Here is a 22,145-nt window from a genome sequence, read left to right as displayed (position 1 = left end):
TGCCTGTTATATTTGTTTCACATGACTCAGGGAAAAGAACTAAGTATACAATGCAAACACACATCGGTAAAATTAATATTTTGAATCGATGCAAATTTAACATCTATTATAACAATAGTACTGCCTTCATTCACTCCTGTTGGTGACAGTGCGAACCTTATAGGACGGGAGATCACGAAGAACAAAAACCCATCCGATAGTTTCGAAATGATCAGGTTACAAACAAAGCTTCATTTTCAGGACATTACATTGTGTAACACACCCCAATGTGTTACTGCACATTCTTTTGACTCCTGAGTTTAACTGGTTTCGAAAGGGGAAACACCAACCAGTCCCTATGAGCAGAGATTTATTATTAAAGGCAGTGGACACTATTGGTAATTACTCAAAATAGTTATTATCATAAAACCGTTCTTGATTACGAGTAATGGGGAGAGGTTGATAGTATAACAAATTATGATGAACGGCTCCCTCTGAATTGGCGCAGTTTTTGAGAAAGAAGTAATTTTCCACGAATTTGATTTTGAGACCTCAAGTTGAGAATTTGAGGTCTCGAAATCAAGCATCTGAAAGCACATAACTTCGTGTGACAAGGGTGTTTTTTCTTTCATAGTTATCTCGCAACTTCGACGACTAATCAAACTCAAATTTGCACAGGTTTGTTATTTGATGCATATGTTTAGATACACCAAGTGAGAAGACTGGTCTTTAACAATTACCAATAGTGTCCAGGGTCTTTAAAGGCATTGTGTTGTATTTCCCCTGCATTCCTTCAAACCGGGGACCTATAACAAAAGAGGACAATAGGGACCAGGATTCGAGAATGGTCCACACTTGGACAACGTGTACAAAACCCGAAAGGGAGCTGTTGCAATTCAAGAGGAACAAAAGGAGGTCCACGGCTGCATGCGTATACAAGCTTGGGTGTGTGTCTGAACTAATATCATTCAACGCAGTCCTTAAAATAAATTGATGCAGAAAGTTGCATTTTATCAACTGTATCCGTTTCGGAAATTTATTGTCCACGTAGATACAAACATGGGGTTTTCACAGTAAAATGTACATAAATAGAAGACAGCAGTCCCTTTAAACAATAAACATCTAAATCAAAGACGACTCCAACAGCAACAACTATTATTATGAAAATGTCAATCGGCTGCACAATGAGTTCTCCTTGTCAGCCGTGAACATCATGACAAAACAATCGTGGATTGCACCAGAGCCTACGACAATACCTGTCAATAATCATCGTTCACCTATATTCACTGCACATGGTGAATCAATTCAACTCCTTATATGTACATACAACAACATGCAATTATATCATTCACAAAACAAACTACAGACGACCGAAAGTAAGCTTTCCATATCTGTGTTTTGATTGGTCCGAATTAAGTGACGTTCGTCAGCTGCACCAACACCGGGGACAACCAAAACAAAGCGTATGTCCCTGCACATTTTATCCAATGATTGAAATAATTTATTCAATAAATTCACCGGGTATGTAAGAGCAATTCCCGTCGATACCATGGATAAAGGCAAGGGATGGCCCTTTTCAAAACCACGGCTTCGGCTTTGGATTCGGCTTCAGGATCCGTTCCCTCGTCTGAAGCCCAGAGCGCCTATACGCACATTACACGCAATTGTAAAACAACCGACGGGCCAAGCTGGCCTATTAAAGCTGAATCCAAAGCCGAAGCCGTCGTTTCGAAAAGGGCCTACACTAGGCATAGCAGCTGCCTTAGAGAGCGCCATCTGTTGACAGTTAGCTTGCAAGCTCCACAGAAATATGTTCTGTCCACATCAAACGCGATGTGATTCCGCGATGGACACTCGAGTCAGCCACTTGAGAGAGAAGCAAAACGAACCGACGTTACTCACAGTCAGACAGTCAAAGATCTTTATTCCGTCTTGGCAAACTCGTCTCAGCTGTTCGAGTTTGTCCATGTTCAAAAACAGTGATATTGTCTTCAAAAAGTCACTCTTTCTCTCGTGAGTATGGGATAATGTACAGAAGCATTGTGTACTTGCTTTTCAAAACACTGTTAGAGACATCAGTCACACTAATGCGTAAGAAGGTAATTTTGTACACACGTTCGTTTCTGTACATACATGGGGGGGGGGGGGTAGAGACAGACTGGTGCACACTTGTAGAGTTACCAACACAAGATGTCCACAAATTGCAAAATGGCTGCATTATCTCCTGAAAGGCACCTGTGAATCCACAAGTACAAGTTCGGTGAACATTCAGGTCCTTTCATTAAACTTTACAAATTAATACTGCAACCTGGATTAGGCAATGTAATCGGAACCACGCTTAGCAAATTTGAGCGCTTAGCAGAGTTGCAATGTAAAATGTATTGCTAATTGAAAAACTGACTAAATTGCTTTGTAATCAAATTGCCGGGAACCAGTATATAAACCTTGCTAGTGATCATTGGTCTGGTTACTTGCTTTGCTATAAAAGCAACTCTACACAGGTCATTGACACAGCGACACAAGCCGTGGTTGCGACTACACGGTGTTAACTCGTTGTCTAGACTCCACTGCATCCGTTTCTTTTATGTAGTAACTCAACCCCTTGCAGGGTTTGTTCCTCTTGAAGAATCTCCTCATAGACTCCAAACTGCTCATATCAGACGTCTTCTCGTATATGATGTTCTCTACCCATCCACTGTCATTCTGGCTGCCATTGTTGCTGTTAAAAAGTTGCATTGACGAAGAAGTGGCGTAAGAGTCCTCAGCCGGCATGGTGATGTCACTGGAGCTCCCGTCGCTGGTAATCAGATCCCAGGTACCAGTACAGGTCGTCGTCATTGTCGTACTGGCACCGAACTCGACGTCCGACCTGTCCATGGCAAGCTCCAAGTCGGCCTCCGTGATCTCGGCGTAGATGCTTGAGTGGAGACTATCGCGCATGCTCAGTTTGGACAGGCAGCTCGATAGGCTGTGGATGCGGGAGTTTGAATGATGATTACGATGGTGCGATGTCCGGGATTGAGGGCGCTTTTTCATTAGTGCCATGGAAGAAACGGAGGAAGATTTCATTTTATAAGCTTCCTTTCCTTGGATTTCCTCGTAGTCGTGACTGAAGTGGAACCTCCGATACCTAAAACAAAATCAACGAACCCAGAAGTAATTTTAGTTTGTGAGGAGAGAAGGTAAACGAATGACAATTAATGAGCTTTCTTTTTATCAAAAAAACAAACATTGAGTACAAGTCTACCACCAACATGCAGTATGGCAAATGATTCTGTTCCCCCAGAGATTCTGTCCGCTCACGCGGCGTATTGTGCACAAAATGTATTTTGATAGCGACCTCTTTTGACATACCGTCGTTTCCTCCTCGTCAGCGAGAAAACGACGAACACAAATACGAGGATAAACACGACCAGAAGACTCGTCGAAACAACTGCTAAAATGAAGCACATTGGAACGCCCTCATCGTCCGGATCTACAAGTGATTGGGAGAAGAAAAAAAAAACAGGTGTGAGTGGAGAGGAAATTGTATGTAATTGGTCTGATGGGCTGCCAATTACCACGTCCATGTTCGACATCCTATGGTGAATTAGGAACAAATTTCAAAATATAGGTAAAGGATTGTGCTTGAATAAAAGGGAGTTTGTGAACAGAAAGGACTTTGTTTTTGTGTAGATATTTAGAGATATCAATGAGAAGTCTTGTTAAAGTCTCTGGCAACTATTGGTAATTACTCAAAGTTTAGCGTCAAACTCTACTTGGTAATGAGAAATGGAGAGCTGTTTATAGTATACAACATTGCGAGAAACGGCTCCCACTGAAGTAACGTAGTTTTTGAGAAAAGACTTGTGGTCTGAAGCCTTTTAGCATCTGAAATCACATAAACTTGAGCAACATGTTTTTGTGTGTGCATATTTCGATGACCAATTGAGCCCAAGTTCTCACAGGTTTGTTATGTTGCATATGATGGGATACAACAAGTCAAATTAGAGGTCTTTGATAATTATTACCAAACCGTGTCCAGTGCCTTTAAAGCAGGTTATGGGCAAGGGTAAATTACCTGTACACCTTATCAGCTTATGAGTCACAGGCAGCCTGTGACTCCAAGGTCAAGTGTAACTTTCTGCCTGAAAATCACAGTCAAAGTTGGGGATTCTAGATTTGTGTGATCACGTAGGACCACATCCAGTGTCACCTGCCTCTCATTTTGTGGGGGTGTAAACTGGCACACCATAGCATTTCAAAGGGAAACCTTTATCGACATTTTGATGGGGCCATTAATTATGTGGTCAGGAGACGAATACCAATTATACCCTGATTAAAGGCGGGTGTGTTGTAATGTTGGTTTCGCTTTTGTATCGTGTTTGTTTTGGGGTTGAACAAAGAATTGACTAGAGTGGGATTCGAACCAACGACCTCCGGATTAAGGTGCCGACGCTCTACCAACTGAGCTATCTAGCCCGTTGTTGGCGGTGTCCCTATTTTGTCAATATTTTTGTTCGGGGTGCCAGTCAGAAGCCATACAACCGTTAACTGCCGCGTGTTTGTATTTTGTAATAAAATTATTGTATTTTTGCTGTCATATGATTTTTAGAGGACACCCTAAAAACAAATTACACTTTTAACTTGTAATGTGATGTGATGAAATAATAACATTGAATTGAATTGTTATTGATGTGTTTGTGAAGCAAACCAGATTATCTCTACTGTTTTCCACTTACCCGCTGCCTTCTCCTGAAATACAGTGCTAACTGAATTATCCACAATCTCCCCATTGTAGATGGCCTGCTGATGTGACGTCATAGTAGTGACTGGCGTAGGCGTCCCTGTACGCTGTGTTGGGGGCGGCCGCATCGGTTTGTTGTTTGCCAGGATCGATGAGGTGTTCTTGATAACCGACTCGACGGGCTTGGATGGTTCAGCTGTTAAAATAAATAAATAGGCCCATTACTACAAGTTCATATCTGACTTGAGGCATTGCATGGTGAGGTATCAATGGTAGATTCTTTTGAGAACTTGTCTTGCCCAAAAATCTACTCCGCGGTAGAAATACATATAGTGAGACAAGTTCTCAATAGATCATAATCTACCCAGCAAATAGATAATTACTGTGTTTTTTTTCAGAGAAAATGTTATGTTTTTTGTATTGACTATAAATACTCACTAATTACAAACAACTCGTCAAAGAGAGAAGGAGCAAGCTTTTCCAAAACAGCAATCAATATTGAGATTTTCGATGGCAATGTGACTCTTTCAATTTTCAAGTAATTTGTGTGGTTCTTAATTTGTTTGCTTAATAATGTTTTTTTGTGTGTGCAGGTGGAAAAAGTTTCACAAGTCGCAACAATTCTTACCAGTGGCTTTCTCCGGTTGTTGATTGGTGTAGGAGTACAATTTGACGATGACGTCATCAACTGCAACACGACTGTTCATGGAAATGCCCAACTCCGCTTCAATCACCAACTGTAGGTAAAATAATACCCGAAGCAAGGTTAATTTTATATGAGTAAAACACTGTCACGAAAATGGGTTTCACATGCTTTAAAATAATTTTTGTGATTTGTTTCGTCCAAATTATAAAAAACTACACCGTCCATCTCAGCAAGTAATATTTTCAGGGAAGCTTTCTATCATCATTATTTTTAAACTGTGTGAGTTTAATGTAAATCTGTGGACATTGTGTTTTGTATCATACAAAAAGTACCCATTAAGTTCAGAAACACTCGGTGTTGTGAATGCCAGGTGGCTTGATCATTTTGTACTATGTCCAACAGATTCGTTAGTGGAGTGAGACAGACACATCCTTAAACTGGGTACAGTTTGTAGACATGGACACCGGACAACCAGATCAAGAACGAGGGGGGGGGTTGGATGGAGGAGGGGGAAAACAGGAAGATAGAGTGGGGGAGAGAGACCACAGGAAGGGCAAAGTCAATAAGGTCCGAGAACGAAACTTTGAAGTTTCCTTTGATGATTGCCGTGTTGATCCCTTCGACCACCGTGTGCTTTATGCAAGGGAAACTGTTTGGTATGTACACACACTGACAGTGACTCCAGAGCCTAATTTTCATATTGAGCTGCTTGTTAAGCACAGAACGTAGCTTTCATAAAAAGGACCAGCAGCCAAAATACCATTTCACATGTGTCCCCTGTGACTGGTTTCTGGCAAAATTTGGTTTAGCATAAAACTGTTAAGCACCTTTTGCTACTGCAGCATAATGAAATTTGGTCCAGATCTCACTGTCTAAAATTGGCAATAAATAATTGGCCCTCACTGCTTCTTTTCGAGCAAGCTTTGTCACTTTAATTAAACTGCACAATGATCCACTCTACTCTGGAATCAAGCTCGGCTAAGGGTTTTAAATTTCTCCACGAAGATTGAAAAAATAAAAAATAATACTGTGCAAAGTCAAGAAATATCAGTACCTGAAACGATGAGAAGACGTTAGTCTTTCCTTCAAGTATCGCCCAAGGCAGTGGCGAGTTCAGGTCATCGACCATACTGAAAAACGGCTGCTCGTCATGACCGGCAGCCTCTCTCGAGACACTCCGGGTTCGGATTCGTAGAAGGCTGTCGTCGTCTTCTGTTTTGAAGTGTCTGAACTGGAGACTAAGTAGCGAGGGAACTTTGACCTCGTAGATAGGTGAGATGAGCCGAGAAAGACTACCAGGAGGAAGGGTTGTACCGTTTCTGCTGGCACATATGTAGTTATCTGCTAAAGAAGAAAGATTTTTTTTTTGTAATATCATGAAAAGACGCAGACTTTTTTTTAATATAAGGTAAAATTAACTCGTAGAATTTTAAAGTTTGACCGGTAGAGATGGTTGTACCGTTTCTGCAGGCACAGATGTAGTTATCTGTTAAAGAAGAACTTACCAGTCATTTTTTAACAACATGAAAAGATGCAGACTGTTTTGAATATTTGGTAAACTTAACTCGTGGGATTTTAAACTTTGATGGGGACGTGTACATACAATTGTTACATTCTTGAAGGCATGCGGACAAAAGTTTGTATGATTTAAAACTCGTTCACAACCCACAAAGTTTATTGTTATTCAAAGCAGGCGGGAGAACCTGTTGCTTGATTGAACTTCTAGTGCTCGTTTCGTTGTAGGTGTGCTGGTTGTGTAGTGGGGGGGGGGGGGTAGGATGGGGGGGGGGTAATGGTGGTGGGTGTGGGTGGGGGTAAGGGAGTAAGCGCGAGATTATTATTTTGGGAGTTTCGATCTGTACATTCCTTATAAGTGCACGAGTAGAGAAGTAGAGGATAGTGACACATACTTTCTGCTGGAGCCTGGTTTGCCTGGGTATCGTCAACCTCTAAGGACCAATCGAAATCGTCCGTCACGTCTTGCGTGTAGCCGCAAAGCCCGCCCTGGAACTGGCATGTTATGGTCTCTGCAAAAGATAAGATTAAGAAGGTGGGAAGACCATCATTAAGAAGCTTGGTAAGGAATTAGAGGAACTCTTGTTTCTTCTTGCCAATTAAATAAACAAAAACTTCTTTTTAACCTGGCTCTCATTAAAATAATAAGTGTTGTATTTTAATACTTGTTAGTAACTACAATGGGAAATATCCCCATACACCTTTTTGCAACCATTGCGCAAGCGCTAACTGTTAAATGAGGTGCATGCTGGTCTAGCTAGGGATATAACTTGAGAACGAACTAGACCAGCATGCACTCATGCAACGCCTACACAGGATGTAAAAAAAAAAAAAGGTAATCATACTTTAAAGGGTTTTTATGGCCAGACTTTATGTTTACCAGCAGAAAGCATGGCATCATCTTAGAGCCGAAGCCTTGTGCTTTTCAATGATAATATTTTGTTTCATTCTAGGGTCACGCATCATGATCGCACCACTGTCTTGAAGTTGTGGTGCAAAAATGCAAATGGTTAACTTTTGAACCTATGTCATTCTGGCCTTCAGACAGTGTGTAAACCTCAGGTTGTCAGCTATACTAACAGCAAAACAGAGAATCTTTGTGGTCAATAAATGGTATGAAACAGAAGTTTGCAGGCTACACGGGATGCACCTTGTACATCGCGCGTACCGAGTATTTGGCGATAGGTCTATTGTGGAATGACATAGATCTACACTGCTTCCCTTACTGAAGATTTAACCAAGGTTTGTGCTAAAACCAGCTTTACAAAAAGGCTCATTAATGACACCATTGGATTAAACATGAGATAATGTTTGACTTAAAAATAATGCTGCGAGAGCCATATAGACTATAGGTCTCCCAATGTGATTAAAATAAATCAGTAACTTCAAATATGGATAAGTTCTTATGGTTAATCCAGGAGCCAAAGGGGGTAATACCGCCCTGTTCCGTCTATCCTTGGATCGGCTTATGCCATTAGATTTGAACCAAAGATATAGGCTAGGTTGTCACGTCTTTGGGTCACAAACAATTTCGGCTGTCGTTAAAGGAGATCTTTAAAATAAAAATATATGGTGCAGTAAGGAATCCCTTGATCGACGGATGATATCATATAAGACGTGAGCGCTAAGAAGATGGATCACACGCTCTTTAAGACAAAGTCACTGAGTTCAGTAAAAGTCTTCAAGTATTACACCATGATTCAAACAATGGAAACCTTTGGTTATTGTCAAAGACCAGTATTAGTACTTGATGTATAACAAAATTTGCATAAAATAACAAATCTGTGATAACTTGGGCTTTATTGGTCATCGAAGATGCAAGAGAGTAATGAAAAAAAAAAAAAAAAAAAAAAAAAACCTTGTTGCACACAAAAGTCGTGTATGTGCTTTCAGATGACCAATAAAAAGCTTCAGGCCTGAAGTCTTTTAACATTTGAGTGATAAATTATCTCTTTCTCAAAAACTGCTTTACTTCAGAGGGAGCCATTACTCACGATGTTCAGGTCAACAGCTCTTCGTCGCTCGTTTTGAAATAAGTTTTTTTGTGCCAACAGCTATGAGTAATTACACACAAACCCTGTACCAATTGTTTAAGAGACAGTGCAAAAATATCACACCAATTACCAAATCATACCAAATTAATGTGTTCACGTTGACATTCTTTTGACATGAAAACAAAACCTCACTCAATCACAGTGAATATAAACTCAACCGCGTGACCTCGGTGATTAGGTACCATTTTGGGGGAAATATTAACATTCTCAACCATACCACACAGTTTCTCCATTTTTTTTTTTTGCAGCATTTTAGCAAGTACCAGGTTTTATGTAATGGGAAACTTTGCGTGATCGCCAGGAGATTTCAGATTTAAAGGCTTCTAACAAAACGTTTTGGGATCCTACAAAGATCGATTGCATCTTACATGAGTGACTAAGATTTCCATCTAAGAAGCAGAATCAACAAGGGAACATAAATAAATCCAGACTTCTTTAAATAGCCGGCAATGTCTTTACAAAAATAGAACCTGAATGCACTCTTTAGCGACAGATGATTGGAAACAACCTGATGAGACCTAAAGTAGTGGAAATCCTTAGATCCCTTAGATAAGATTCTTTGATTGAGTTTATAATTGACGTTTTGTTATACAACGCAGTCAATCAACATTCCATTATTTATGACAACTGCGTCTTTTATTTTGTGTTTTATAATCTGTTTTATATGTAATATAATAGTTTGTTTTTGTATAAATTGTGTAGGTTCTGGAAAGAACCGGTGGTTGACAACTCAACGCTTCGATCAGTTTGCTCTGATCGCTTTCAGGAGAAGGTTGTTGAACTAACTTTAATCTTTAGATTTATTCATTTGAAAACATCGTTGAAATAAATCTGATGTCGAGATTATTGAGACTCCCAAAAAGAAAAAAGAAAAAAAAAAATGAAAAAAACCTGGAACATTTTCGGAGAGTTCTGTTTCGAGGAATGCATCAAATACAAATCTTCAACATCAACATTTGTATGCAATTATTTCTAGCTATATATTGAAGTGATAACGCCCTTATTTTTAACAGTTCATCTATTCCATTGAGTTCAAGAGTTTCTTCTTAATCTTCTTCTTCTTTTTTGTCGACGTCCAAACATAGCCACCGTAGTTTTAGGGTAACATATCGACCAGTGTTTCTTCTCCTGCCTGGTACAAATCTTGTACATTTTGTAAGTTTCCTGTGAGGCAGGAAGATGATTAAGCCGTCTTCCGTCAACCCCACAGCTGCAAGACGCAGTAACAGAGATCCGATTTAGGAATGTAGGAGCGAGGGGGTGGAGGTGTAGGGGGGCGTGACTCTCAGTTGGGTCAAAGGTTACGGCAGGGGTTTGCACATAGTCATGACTTTTATGTTATATGCAAAAACTGTATCTCTTTCAATAGTGCAGGTTGGCCCTTGCCCCTTTCATGGCAAAACAACCTTACTCTTAAAAAAAAAATTGAGATGAGCAAAAACAAAGACAAGCGGTTTAAGTGTAGAATGAAGCCGAGATAGACCTTTAAAAAATTTTTTCGCATCAAAACATAGTATGCCTTTGAATCTTTGAAGATGAAAAAAACCGCACATCAATTTACCGGAAATTATCTTCTAAACAGTAAACCAACATATCCAAGTAAGGCTGTTTTGGAGGGGGCAACGAACAAACATCTTCTTTTCTGCATTTTGGACATTCATCAATACACGTCTCGAACTAAAAGTCATCAGATAAATTAATGTCAGTTCACACGAAAGCCATCATAAGAACACGATATTAAAACTGAAACATGTTTTATAGGGAGCTGTAATATTGAACTAGGATCACGAGGGCGTTAATCATAAAGCCCCAACCATCGATTTACGAATCATGTCAGATATTACACTTGAGTTGATCACGATGCACTCTTTAACATTTCTTTCTAGTTTCCGGACAGAGAATTTTCAATTTATTGTGATCGCATCTTTCCGCTCTCGGTTGCACAACACCAAGAACATCAAATCAGGGAAGATCATATTTCTGAAAAGAGTGATTCAAATCGATCTGCGGAGATATCAGCTGCTACCTCTTGTGAGTCGGGTTACTGGGAGTCGAATAAGACGTAGCCTGGCTCGCCAATCCTCTTGCTCATCGACTGTCAACCATTTAAAGAAAAAAATAAACGCACTCTCTCTTCGAGAAGCCCAGGGGTAGGAATAGTTACAGTCTGTTCACGACGTCTGAGCTCCCTACATATAGGACATTCAATATTGATTGATTAGTTATCCCTGGGATCCAATATTGATTGGCAGAAGATTCAGAGAGACAGTTTCAAACAAAAGTTGCTCTGCGTTCGTTTCATTTGTACTCACTTATGTAGCACAAAAAACATTTTAACTGTAGTGTCATTATAAGTCAAAACACCGGCACACATTATACAAGTCTATGCAATCGAACCAATCCGAATGTCATCAGACTGACAGACAGCATTTACGTCAATCAATCAATCACTCGAGATTTCCACATGTCAGACAAGGGGTAAAAGGGGAAACGCCTAAGATACGACACGTCTTCTGTGTCCGATTCAGCGCCGTATAGTAAAACATCCTTATAAAACACTTCCGGTGTCGCGGTTTTGAGGCACATCATCAACTATTATATCATTCATCTTATCAATTAACCCTGACAGCTTGGAGGAATTCACCAACTATAATAATTCAACTCACCCTCAACTTGCAATCGAGTTAAGGTCCGGACTACTAGTGTCACATGTCTGTTGTTTTTAATGGATGTTTTACTTCACAGGTCAGTAAAACCAAGCCGAACCATCTCGACTGATCAGGTTATCTCTTTCACACCGATGCATCAGTTCCCCTGTGTGCGTATTAAGGCAAATTATTTAAAGTTACGTCATAGAATATTGGTACCTCTTGTTCCCATAGGGACTCGCGTGTTCGGCTGATCTGCGATCACGGAAAATCAAAATGGCCGCCACTCCATTACAAAATATTGTTTATTATGTCAGTCAATCAGCGTCTGGACGTACATATCACAAACTGTATTTAAAGTAGGGTACGAATTGGCGGTTCTGGATGTGGCTCCGGCTTGATCGCTGCGTCATTGTTGAAGTACAGGACATCCTAGCAACACTCGTAGCCGTAGCCGCTAATTTCAATACGGCTTCACTTGTCAGACATCATATTGACAAAAAACAATAACCACTTGAGGTGGCGTGACACTCCGAGCTCACTTGGAATGGATCCGAAGTCAAACATCATCGGTCGGATGTTTCATGTTGTCACAGCTCGTGGGCTTATCGTGTACAAACAAACCCCTAGGGTTACACCCTTCCTCTTTGATGGTAACGTTCTTTCTTCGCAATGGTTGTAATGTGCTTAAAACAGTAACGTGAGATCGTGTTTACCTGGTCGAGGGACTCCCGAATATCAAGATATATTGACAGTTATGCATCCTACCGTGATCCTACATAGATTATCTGTTAAACTATAAAGGAAAAAAAAAACACCCTTGTCACACGAAGTTGTGTGTTTTCAGATGCTTGATTTCGGGACCTCAAAATCTAATTCGGAGTTCTCGACATCAATATCGTGGAAAATTACTTCTTTCTCGAAAACTACAATAGCCGTTTCTCACAATGATTTGTACTACCAACCTCTCCCGATCCCAATCACTCTTACCAAGTAAGGTTTTATGCTCATAATTATTTTGAGTAATTACCAAGAGTGTCCACTGCCTTCAGTCTGACCATCAAAATGAAACTGAACTTTTCAGTTATACAGAACTAAATTGTCAGAATGTGTTCATTCGTGAATATGTTTTGGTGATTACTTTTCATTAATTCCGAAAATTGCTTAAAAATGTTCACATTAAAGAGTACGTCAATAATTTTTACAAACACCGATTTGCAAAATTTTGTGATTTTTCACACAAAAAGGTGACGATTGTAGAGACAATATCCTTCACGAAACAAAAAAAATCATTAAACCACATTCTTAAGTTACTAATTTGTCCAATTTTAGTGACTCAAGCAGAGAGCGTAAGTCACTTGCCAGAATAAACCTATAGTCTGACACTTTTAAATTATTGTTTAAAAATATTCAGTAATTTACACAACATTTACTTAGGTCTCAAGCTTGAGGTAAATATGACTAGTACAGCTAAATCAACTTCCAATAAAATATTCCAACTGGTTGACAACAAATTAGATCATACTTAGCATTTTTTACGAGTGTTTGTTGAATTCCACCAAGGGTGTTATTAAGCAATCAAATAGACCAATTGCAATAAAATACAACGCAAGACAAGTTCTCAAAGAACATCTACCCAGCCAGATAGATACACATAACTCTTATATAAAAATAGACACATTAATTGGCCACACACATTCTATAATTGTTGATGGTTGTCTTTTGTGCTGTGATGTTTCCCTTGACCGGTTGTTAATTATCGTTCAACTGGAAACAGGTGCTTCCCAAGGACAATGTCAGTAATTGATGGTGTATAAACAAAGCAATCCAAGCAGATTAAGTAATCATTTAGCTGACGTGTTGTTGTGCACTTGAAATCTCCAACAATCGAACATTGCCATTCATCTTTAGTTCTATCCCCAAGGTACGAATCCGTCTTCGATGAGCAACGCAAGACACTTCGTTGCTCCCAAACACCTGTATGCCTAAAGTAACCCTTTATCAATGGGTAAGAAGTTATTAATGCAGAGTTGTTGGGGCGTTAGCCTCACTAGTGCCACGTAGCATTACACTCCGACTTTAAAAACCTAGATGAGTTGAAGAAAGTGGCTGCAACATTAGGGCAAACAAACTCACTAACTCACTAACTCACTAACTCACTTCTCTTCACGACAAAGAATTGCAACTTCTATGAAAGTGTCAAATACCGGTATATTTACTTGGTGTAATCCAAACATAAAATAAGAAACCTGTGCAAATTTGGGCTCAACCGGTGATCGAAGATGCAAGAAAACAATGAAAGAAATAGCTACCCTTTTAAAGATTATGTTTTTCACAGACGCCTGAAAGGCTTCATGCTTATAATATGCCTTTCTCAGACTCAATTTTATTTTTTAGAAATATACCTTCTTTTTTTAAGACGATTTACTTCAAAGTGTGTCGTTTCTAACAATGTTTTAAAATATCAACAGCTCTCCAGTGCTCTTTACCGAAGTGATTTTTTATGGTCAATAACTTGGAAAGTAATTACTTAAGGTTTACCCTCCCTTTAAAAAGATGAACTCCAGCGGAACTAGTGGAAAAAATAACACAAATTTCTGGCACAGGAACCGTACATTTGAAACATAATGAGCTATTTCAGTGCCTTTTTAAACGCCGATGTTGGTTTCCTGTCTCCTACTGACATCAATTCGCAAGAGGAATTAAGAAGATTTGAGCAAATTACAAGTTGCACTTATGGGAGCTAAAAAGCACTATTTCTGCCTTATTTACTCTTCAAACTTAAAGTAGTGATTGACAACAATGACAACTTACCACATCACGAATGCAGTTTTTACAAATTATGTGACTAAGATGAAACAACCAATGACTTCCGGTCTGTCTATGTCATAATTACGGTTGTAATAAGGTAAACTGAAGCGTCCGTGGCTAGACTTATAGCCAGTGGTCAAAACCCAGTCGTCTCTGCGTTCAACGTAAGCACAAATTGACACTTATTGTTATTGACCTGACGGGGTCAATGGGTCGGCGCCAGACTGCGAGAAATAATGGCATCATCATCAGGAAATCAAAGATTATATATTGTTGACCGATTCCTTCCTCAATAAATCTTGTATCTAACTATGAATTCCTTTATGTGTGACAATTTAATCCACGACTGGCAAATTAATCAAGACTTCACTTTCTTTATACCGTCCATTGAAGATTAAAAACAAACCAATAAAAGGTCAAGTATTTTGGAGTGAGTCTTTATGCCTTAACCGTTGCACAATTACAATAGACCTACAGGCAGTTTTGTTGTCACTCCCAGATTTACAAATCAGTATTGAGCTAGCTTTCTAAAGCATTGTACATGTATATCATTACCGGGTGTAGCACTGTGGCTGTCACCCTGATGTGTTTACTTCCCACACAAAAAGTGCAAAGATAGTTATTCTTATATGACCTTTTCGAAACGACGGCTTTGGCTTTTAAGCTCCGATCATGTATTCAGAAATTGAAAACAGGGTTTTTAATCCAGACTACATTATTATGAAGAATGTATATTCTTTGTCAACAAGCTATTATTTTGTGATAGCGTAGGCCTCCTATACACAGTTTGAAATCCAATCCAATTTCCTGTTTGTGATGACACACTTTGGTCAACTGCTCATCAGGTCATTGTGACAATTTAGTCGTGTTTGGATGATCAAGGGCCGAGTTCACAAAGAGTCAAGACTGATCTGAACTAGTAATCATTATTAATTTCTAAGCAATTGTATTACAACAAATATTATCTTGATATGGTGATACTGACAAGTCATCTTAAAGGCAAGGTATAATTTTTTGAACAATTTTTAAGTAGATGTAAACGAAATTTATTGAGACATCGCCGACAAATTTGAGCGAATAATGTTCACGCAGAAATACACAGTCTCAGAAACATTACTGACAGTTATGGCATATCAGTTAAATGTTATACCTATTCACTGACAACGCATAACCAAGGTATATCGTGGTAACGCAGTTTTGACATTCAATTATAATTGTCTACTTTATTTGTAATAACCCACCTCTGTTGAACCCAATCACATCCCAGTTCAGCGCCAACACACAAATAAACTTCATTAACTTCTCATTCATCGTTTCCTGTAATTACCTTTGCACTACTTTTTATTTGCCTAGCGGAACACGCTTATAACAACAAAGATGACTATATTCCTCCATGATTATAGGATCTTTATTAAATGTAATTCCACGGAGTGAGTTTTTAAACTGGTCCCAACGTTTCGACTATAGCTTGCTCCAGTCATCATCATGAGAAAAGATGTTGTTGTTGTGATACGCAGGGATCGAAAGAGCCATTCGAAGGTAGAGCTGAGCCTTACCGGAAGTTGTGATTCAACACGAGTCACATAACCCTGGCAATTTCAACCCTTCATCCCACCCCTATGGGGCTCGTTTAAAGGGGGAAAACAAGTCTTGTCTGGTATGCAACAACAACAGCATTAAGAAAGTAAAACACTTTAACATAAGTAATAAGTACATAAAATAAAAAGGGAGATAACACAACCTCACCAAAACGTCTTCGGATACGGAACTGAACTCGTCAAAAATCTTAAGATTAATCCTAAAGTTAAGTAGAGTTTGTTACAAATCGACGGCAGGTCACCTACAGCAAGGAGGTTTGAGAACGGGGGCATGCAAAACAACCATCTGGACTCCAAGAAACCGGACAAAGAAAAAGAGAGCGACAAAACAGAAGATGGAGAGCTGAACTAAGTACATATAAGGGCATTTCTTGGCAACAGACAGCGCAGGATAGAGTGAGACGGAGAATTTGTAAAGAGGCTTTCCTCCTGCTTGCAACCCTGCTGTCCTCGAAATAAGGAATCCTCGAAATAAGGACATTCTTTCAATCAATTTACTGCGAAATCTGTAATTATGACCCACTGTACACACATTCGTCTAGGCCACGCTGATTGAACCATCGATGAATCCAGGTTTAAACCTTTTACGATGCTAAGAGAAGTTGTCATAACCTTTCCACCACCGAGATCTTGTTTATATTGGGTTTCAAGCTAATCGAATTTTTAAGGTAGCACGCCAACTTTTTTGTTTTCTCGAATTCACGGTAAATATTGACGAAATTTACTCCTCATCATGGGTGCTGCAACATGGACAAAACCAGCTACCAATAATTCAGTAAGAATTTTGGCAACTTAGAAGTATTTGATCGAAACATAAATTAGAATAAAGGGAATTAAACAAATATTAAAACAGGTTGCTGAATTTCCATCTGTGTTCGAGAAAACTAAAATAAATCGTACGCAAACCACCACCACTGGCCGCCCCCCCCCCAAAAAAAAAGCAAAATCCACGCCTGAAAGTCGGGGTTTTTTTTTTAGTTGGGGGGGGGGGTATTCAATTATTGTTGCACGTTTCATATTTGCAGAAAATTTAAGCACAAATAAAAAGCAAATAATGACGATTGCAGGAGACAACGTAAAGGCGGCTGGATTCACAAATGAAAAACAAACAAAGGTGGACAATTTGCGCCAAAATATAATTATTTCACACCATTTTGGTGAATAAACATCTTCTGAGAGAGTAGCTCCTCTAAATGCGAGGGACCTGCATGAGAAGGGTTTAAGATAACCAGATGACAAATCCAAAAGCTTAATTTGATATAACAGTCAAATGGGAATTCAAAATCCCTGGAGATCCTGATTTGACAGTTTTTGTTTATTCGTGTAGCCGCATAAAGCCCGGTTCATACTTCATGCGAATGCGAATGCGAAGCGAATGTTGACGTCACAAAAATCGCAACGAATATTCGCAGCAGTTCAGCTCCGGGCAACTTACTTGCGAATATCGCTGCGAAAGGATAGCTGTGACGTCAAATTCACGTCAAATTCGCTTCGCATTCGCATTCGCATTTCGCATGAAGTATGAACCGGGCTTTAAGCGGTGTTTTTTTTTCCTTCTCAGTTTAGACACTCGTATACTACGTGCTTATCATCCGAGAACAGTGGTGTATACATTAACCACTCTACTAGATGCTCTAGCACACGAGCCACCAATGGACCCAGAGTTTCACTTAGTCTGTCACTCCAGACGTTTGTTGCGAAGGCCGGAGATGTTTTGGAAGAGCATGCATTCTCAGAGACTAATTCTCAATCTGTAAAATTAGGCATGCTTGATGCTTTTCTGAAGCGACTCTTCATCGTGTCCTTCGGCTAGACAGTTGAGAAGATATAGGGAGTTATAGGCACTGGACTCTATTGGTAATTACTCAAAATAATTATTAGCATAAAACCTTTCTTGGTATAACGAGTAATGGGGAGAGGTTGATAGTATAAAACATTGTGAGAAACGGCTCCCTCTGAAGTGACATAGTTTTCGAGAAAGAAGTATTTTTCAACGAATTTGATTTCGAGACCTCAAGTTTAGAATTTGAGGTCTCGAAATCAACCATCTAAAAGCACACAGCTTCGTGTGACAAGGGTGTTTTTCTTTCATTATTTCTCGCAACTTCGATGACCGATTGCGCTCAAATTTTCACAGGTTTGTTATTTTATGTATATGTTGAGATACACCAATTGAGAAGACTGGTCTTTGACAATTACCAACAGTGTCCACTGTCTTTAAAGGCACTGGACGCTATTGGTAATTACTCAAACTAATAGCAGTGGGAGCTGCTGATAGTACAACACATTGTAAGAAACGGCTCCCTCTGAAGTAACGTATATTTTGAGAAAGAGGTTTCACTCAAATAATAAAACGAGCCTTTTAATAGGCAAACAAATTTGTGGAACCAGAGTGTTTTTATTGCATTATTCTCTTGCAACTTTGATGACAAAATGAGTCAAGATTTTCACAGGTTTATTATTTTTTGCATGTTTGGGTATACACTAATGAGAAAACTAGTCTTTGACATTAACCAAACGTGTCCAGTGCCTTAAAACATTAATCTATAGGATGTTTCTGAGCATGAAGGCGGCAAACGTATCATCACTGCCGTCTTGAGAATAAAATCAACCGCATCTTCCCAATGTCTTGAGTCGGCAATGGAATATTCATTTTGAGGCCATCGATTTCTCTTGACAGAATAGACAATTCATTTAGCATCTTAAAGGCACTGGACATGTTTGGTTATTGTCACTTGGTGTATCAAATAAGAGTCTTCTCTCACTTGGTGCATTGGAGACATTAAATGGAAACTCTCAACGATATTGTCAACGTCCTCTTACACAAACCGTCTGCTGTCTTTTTGGACCTTCCTCGGTGCCCTATCCTTATTCTTATGAACAAGGCTGAAATCATCTTAAGATCTACAAAGTGCTATTAACAATCACCCTTGTCTGACCTTAAACGAGGTAAGAAACGGCTGGTGTGGCTATAGATATGTTGACATCAGGCGGACATAGGGAGGTCAGATGCAAAGAACGACGCGATGGGGCCAGAAAATAAGGGCATTTCGAAGTTATTAAAAATGACACAAGTCGTCATAACGCAGACGTCAATATCAAGTAGGCCTATACTATTGAAAGGTGACAGATCATGGATACGAAAGACTAGCTGGTTCAGGGGTCGATTTCACAAAGAGTTAGGAGTAGTCCTAACTTAGGACTAGTCCTAGGAGATATACAAATTGCATGGATAGTCCTAGGTTAGGACGAGTAACTGGTCCTAACTCGAGATAAGACTAGTCCTAACTCTTTGTGAAATCCACCCCAGGAAATTAGGTGATTTCTAACATTCACATGATAATTTATCGAGACATCAAGAACGCAATTGCCATTTTATATTTTTCTGACTTTGACGGAATGAGAAGCGTTCAATCAAATATTTAAATATTTTAAAGTAACTGTTGTTAATTATGTGGTGACAGGTCATGGATAACGAAAGACTGGTTCAGGAAATGAAGTGATTTCCTAAAACTCACATATTTATAGACATGTACAGATTTCAATCGTCATTATTATACGTGTCCGAAAGAAAAAGCAGCAAACAATTTTTTTTTTTGCTCTGAATGTTTCTGGGACCCAAAATAATCGGAGTGACTATCTAAGCCTATACTCGCGTAGGAGTTGTTGATACTGTCCATGGCTGATGCCACACATTTTTGTTTGCAGCTTTTCTTTGAAAATGAAAGGTGTGGCCAAAAGATTGTGTCTTATTTCTTAAAAAAAAAGATAGTGAGAAAAAACATAAAGAATGCGTACAGATATTTCCAAACTTGGAAGTAGTAACTATTTGTGGAGGAAAACCGAACATTTTAGGTATACCCTGTAAACATGTCCCCTTTATACCCAATATATGTACTGCGTATAACATTTGGGAGAATCTGGTCTTTGGCTCATAGATGTGACTCCGTTTTCTAAGTTATAACCGTATCGACGATTTACAAAGCACGGTTGTTCCTTTAGAAAGGTCTTACATTTCAAGTCAAAGCTCTAAACTTATTGGCCAGGGGTTGCATTCAATATGAAGGAAACAGGAAACCAAAACCCCACCCTCATCCTCAATGATTATAGCCCAAGTTTGCTTTCATGACCAAGAACTCTTACCTGCAGAAAATAAAATGTTGTTTGTCATGTGTGTTTGGTTATACTTGGCTAAAACTGTACAAGGAAGTTAATACTCGAAGACTGTGTGAATGAAACTGTCCAACAAATCCACACCAATGACTACAATAACAGGAATTACGTTTAAAGGCACTGGACATGTTTGGTAATTGTCATTTTGATGTATCCCAACATATAACAAATCTGTGTAAATTACCAAGAGTGTCCAGTGCCATAAAAAAAGGAAAAACAAAAAATCATAAACAATGTAGATAAGGTAGTTTTCAGTTCACTGACAGATAGTCGAGAAAGTATGTGCCAAACCAATTGTACTGTTGTTAGTTTTTGACTTACTTGTGTTCATGCAGTCCACACTTCGCCAGGCAAACAGTACCAGCCACAAACCGAGTAAACTACATCTCAAGCCCATCGCTAGGCACATCTCTGTCATCTCACATAACAATGTCCACGCCCTCTTTAAAAAAAAGCTACGAAAACAAACAGACTTCTAGAAGTGGAGTAACTACGCGATGAAGCATAGGCACAGTATACTCTCATCTACTCTTCATAAATCCATAGCTATGCTTTAGGAGGGTGGGTTCGTTCTAAGCATTATGCGTTATGAAACCCCCTGGCGCAAATTATTAGTCATAGAGAAGGGAAGACTATAGTTGATGTATCAAACCCCCTTCCCTTATGTACTCATACATGGCAGGTCACGGACGGTGTCACTGCGCCTGTCTAAGAGAGAAATAAACTGGGTGGCCTTGCAGCGGCGACAAACCAATTTGAAGTTTGTCCGGTTGGGTACTTGCACCCCCCCTCCTCCCGCTTTCCCCAAAACCCCCAACAACACGCTGAAATTCTTATTTTCTTCATTTATGATTACGCCTCGTTGCTTTGTTTCGTTCCACCAAGTTCTTAGACTATAAATTTGCGTTTCTTAAAGTTCTACGTAACTACGTAACCTCAGAGGGAGCCGTTTCTCCACAATGTTTTATACTAATAACCTCTCCCCATTACTCGTTAACAAGTAAGATTTTATGCTAGTATTTATTTTGAGTAGTTACCAATAGTGTCCACTGCCTTTAAACAAACTATCTACTTAGCAAAAACGTGAGCATAATCAATCACAGATTGTACATGTGACATACTTTCCCTCTGATAACCTTGTTCCGGTAAGTCAAGTTAACTTACTTACTGTTTATAGGCCCCTGGGAATGAGCAAAAATTTAAAGCCAATGCACTTTTCAGCAAGCCGCGTAATTGATGCATTTGAAGACATAGGCATTTTAATGTAATGGATTAGGAAGTGTCGGTAAACCATAAACACACGACATACACTCTTTCTGTACATTATAAGCCACGAACAGGATACATTTTATTGAAAACTTGGTTCACAAATACAAGGATAGTACAGAACAAAATTATAATAAAAAACACGATGTGCGGACATCCGACTCTCCCCTGTGTGAGATACCGTAGGATTATGATTCGGCCCATTATTTTTAGAAATGGCTCAAGTTGTAATACGGGCGAGAGTCGATTTGTTTTATAAGTTTAGTTCACACCTGGTTGCACCAGCTAGAAGTCGACCACCGGCACAGCAGCTGTGGCAGTCTGCAAGCAATCGTCTGGTTTGGGCGGCTCTACGTCCCCCTTGATGGTCCACAGAGAATGATGATGATGATGTGCCTCACCCCTTTTATCCCCCAAGTCACCTTTATTTTCGTTTAAGGTTTTGTTTTGTATGAATATATAGGCTCACAAAAAGCTTCCTCAATTCCAGTTTGAAGAAAAGAAGAAAACAAAGAACTAAAAAAGAAAACTGTTTTAGTACTCGATTGTTCAAACAAATCTGAAAACAGTTAAAACATGTAAATAAAACATCTGGTCATTTTCCACAGCAGACCAAATATTTGTAAAACCAAATTACTTCTTCTTCATGCACAAGGTGATTGTGATTTTTCCTTTTAAGAAATAATTACAATATATATATATATTTATATACAAGGATACAAAATAAAT

General features: G+C 39.2%; 1 protein-coding gene and 1 non-coding gene across 3 annotated transcripts; both read right to left on the bottom strand.

Moving 5' to 3' along the window:
- Positions 1-1,045: 1,045 nt before the first annotated feature.
- LOC139952410 (uncharacterized) lies at positions 1,046-20,689 on the bottom strand. 2 transcript variants are annotated; one of them, XM_071951529.1, is made up of 7 exons: positions 20,472-20,689; positions 7,262-7,378; positions 6,406-6,695; positions 5,334-5,442; positions 4,701-4,901; positions 3,334-3,454; positions 1,046-3,109 (listed from the first exon to the last, which is right to left on the bottom strand). In XM_071951529.1, exons 1-7 carry the CDS (start codon positions 20,566-20,568, stop codon positions 2,515-2,517), a joined length of 1,530 nt encoding a protein of 509 aa, XP_071807630.1. In that variant the 5' UTR covers positions 20,569-20,689; the 3' UTR covers positions 1,046-2,514. The 2 variants fall into 2 exon arrangements, with proteins under 2 accessions (XP_071807630.1, XP_071807631.1); XM_071951530.1 differs by having other exon boundaries at positions 6,406-6,692.
- Positions 4,368-4,440, bottom strand: Trnak-cuu (transfer RNA lysine (anticodon CUU)). The gene has a single exon. It is a non-coding gene; the product is annotated as a tRNA-Lys (tRNA).
- Positions 20,690-22,145: the final 1,456 nt, after the last annotated feature.

Source organism: Asterias amurensis, chromosome 20 (genome assembly GCF_032118995.1).
Source record: "Asterias amurensis chromosome 20, ASM3211899v1".
NCBI classification, from domain to species: Eukaryota; Metazoa; Echinodermata; class Asteroidea; order Forcipulatida; family Asteriidae; genus Asterias; species Asterias amurensis.
Note: the sequence above shows the minus strand (reverse complement) of the source record. Positions and strands in the feature narration are given on the sequence as shown.

What these genes read in the sequence shown, in the direction of transcription:
- LOC139952410 (XM_071951529.1), bottom strand. Translation starts at nt 20,568, where the DNA reads ATGACAGAGATGTGCCTAGCGATGGGCTTGAGATGTAGTTTACTCGGT. An exon ending in AAACCAGGCTCCAGCAGAAA is followed by an intron (nt 6,696 to 7,261) that starts GTATGTGTCACT and finishes TTTCTTCTTTAG; the next exon opens with CAGATAACTACATATGTGCC. An exon ending in ACAACCGGAGAAAGCCACTG is followed by an intron (nt 4,902 to 5,333) that starts GTAAGAATTGTT and finishes TTATTTTAACAG; the next exon opens with CTGAACCATCCAAGCCCGTC.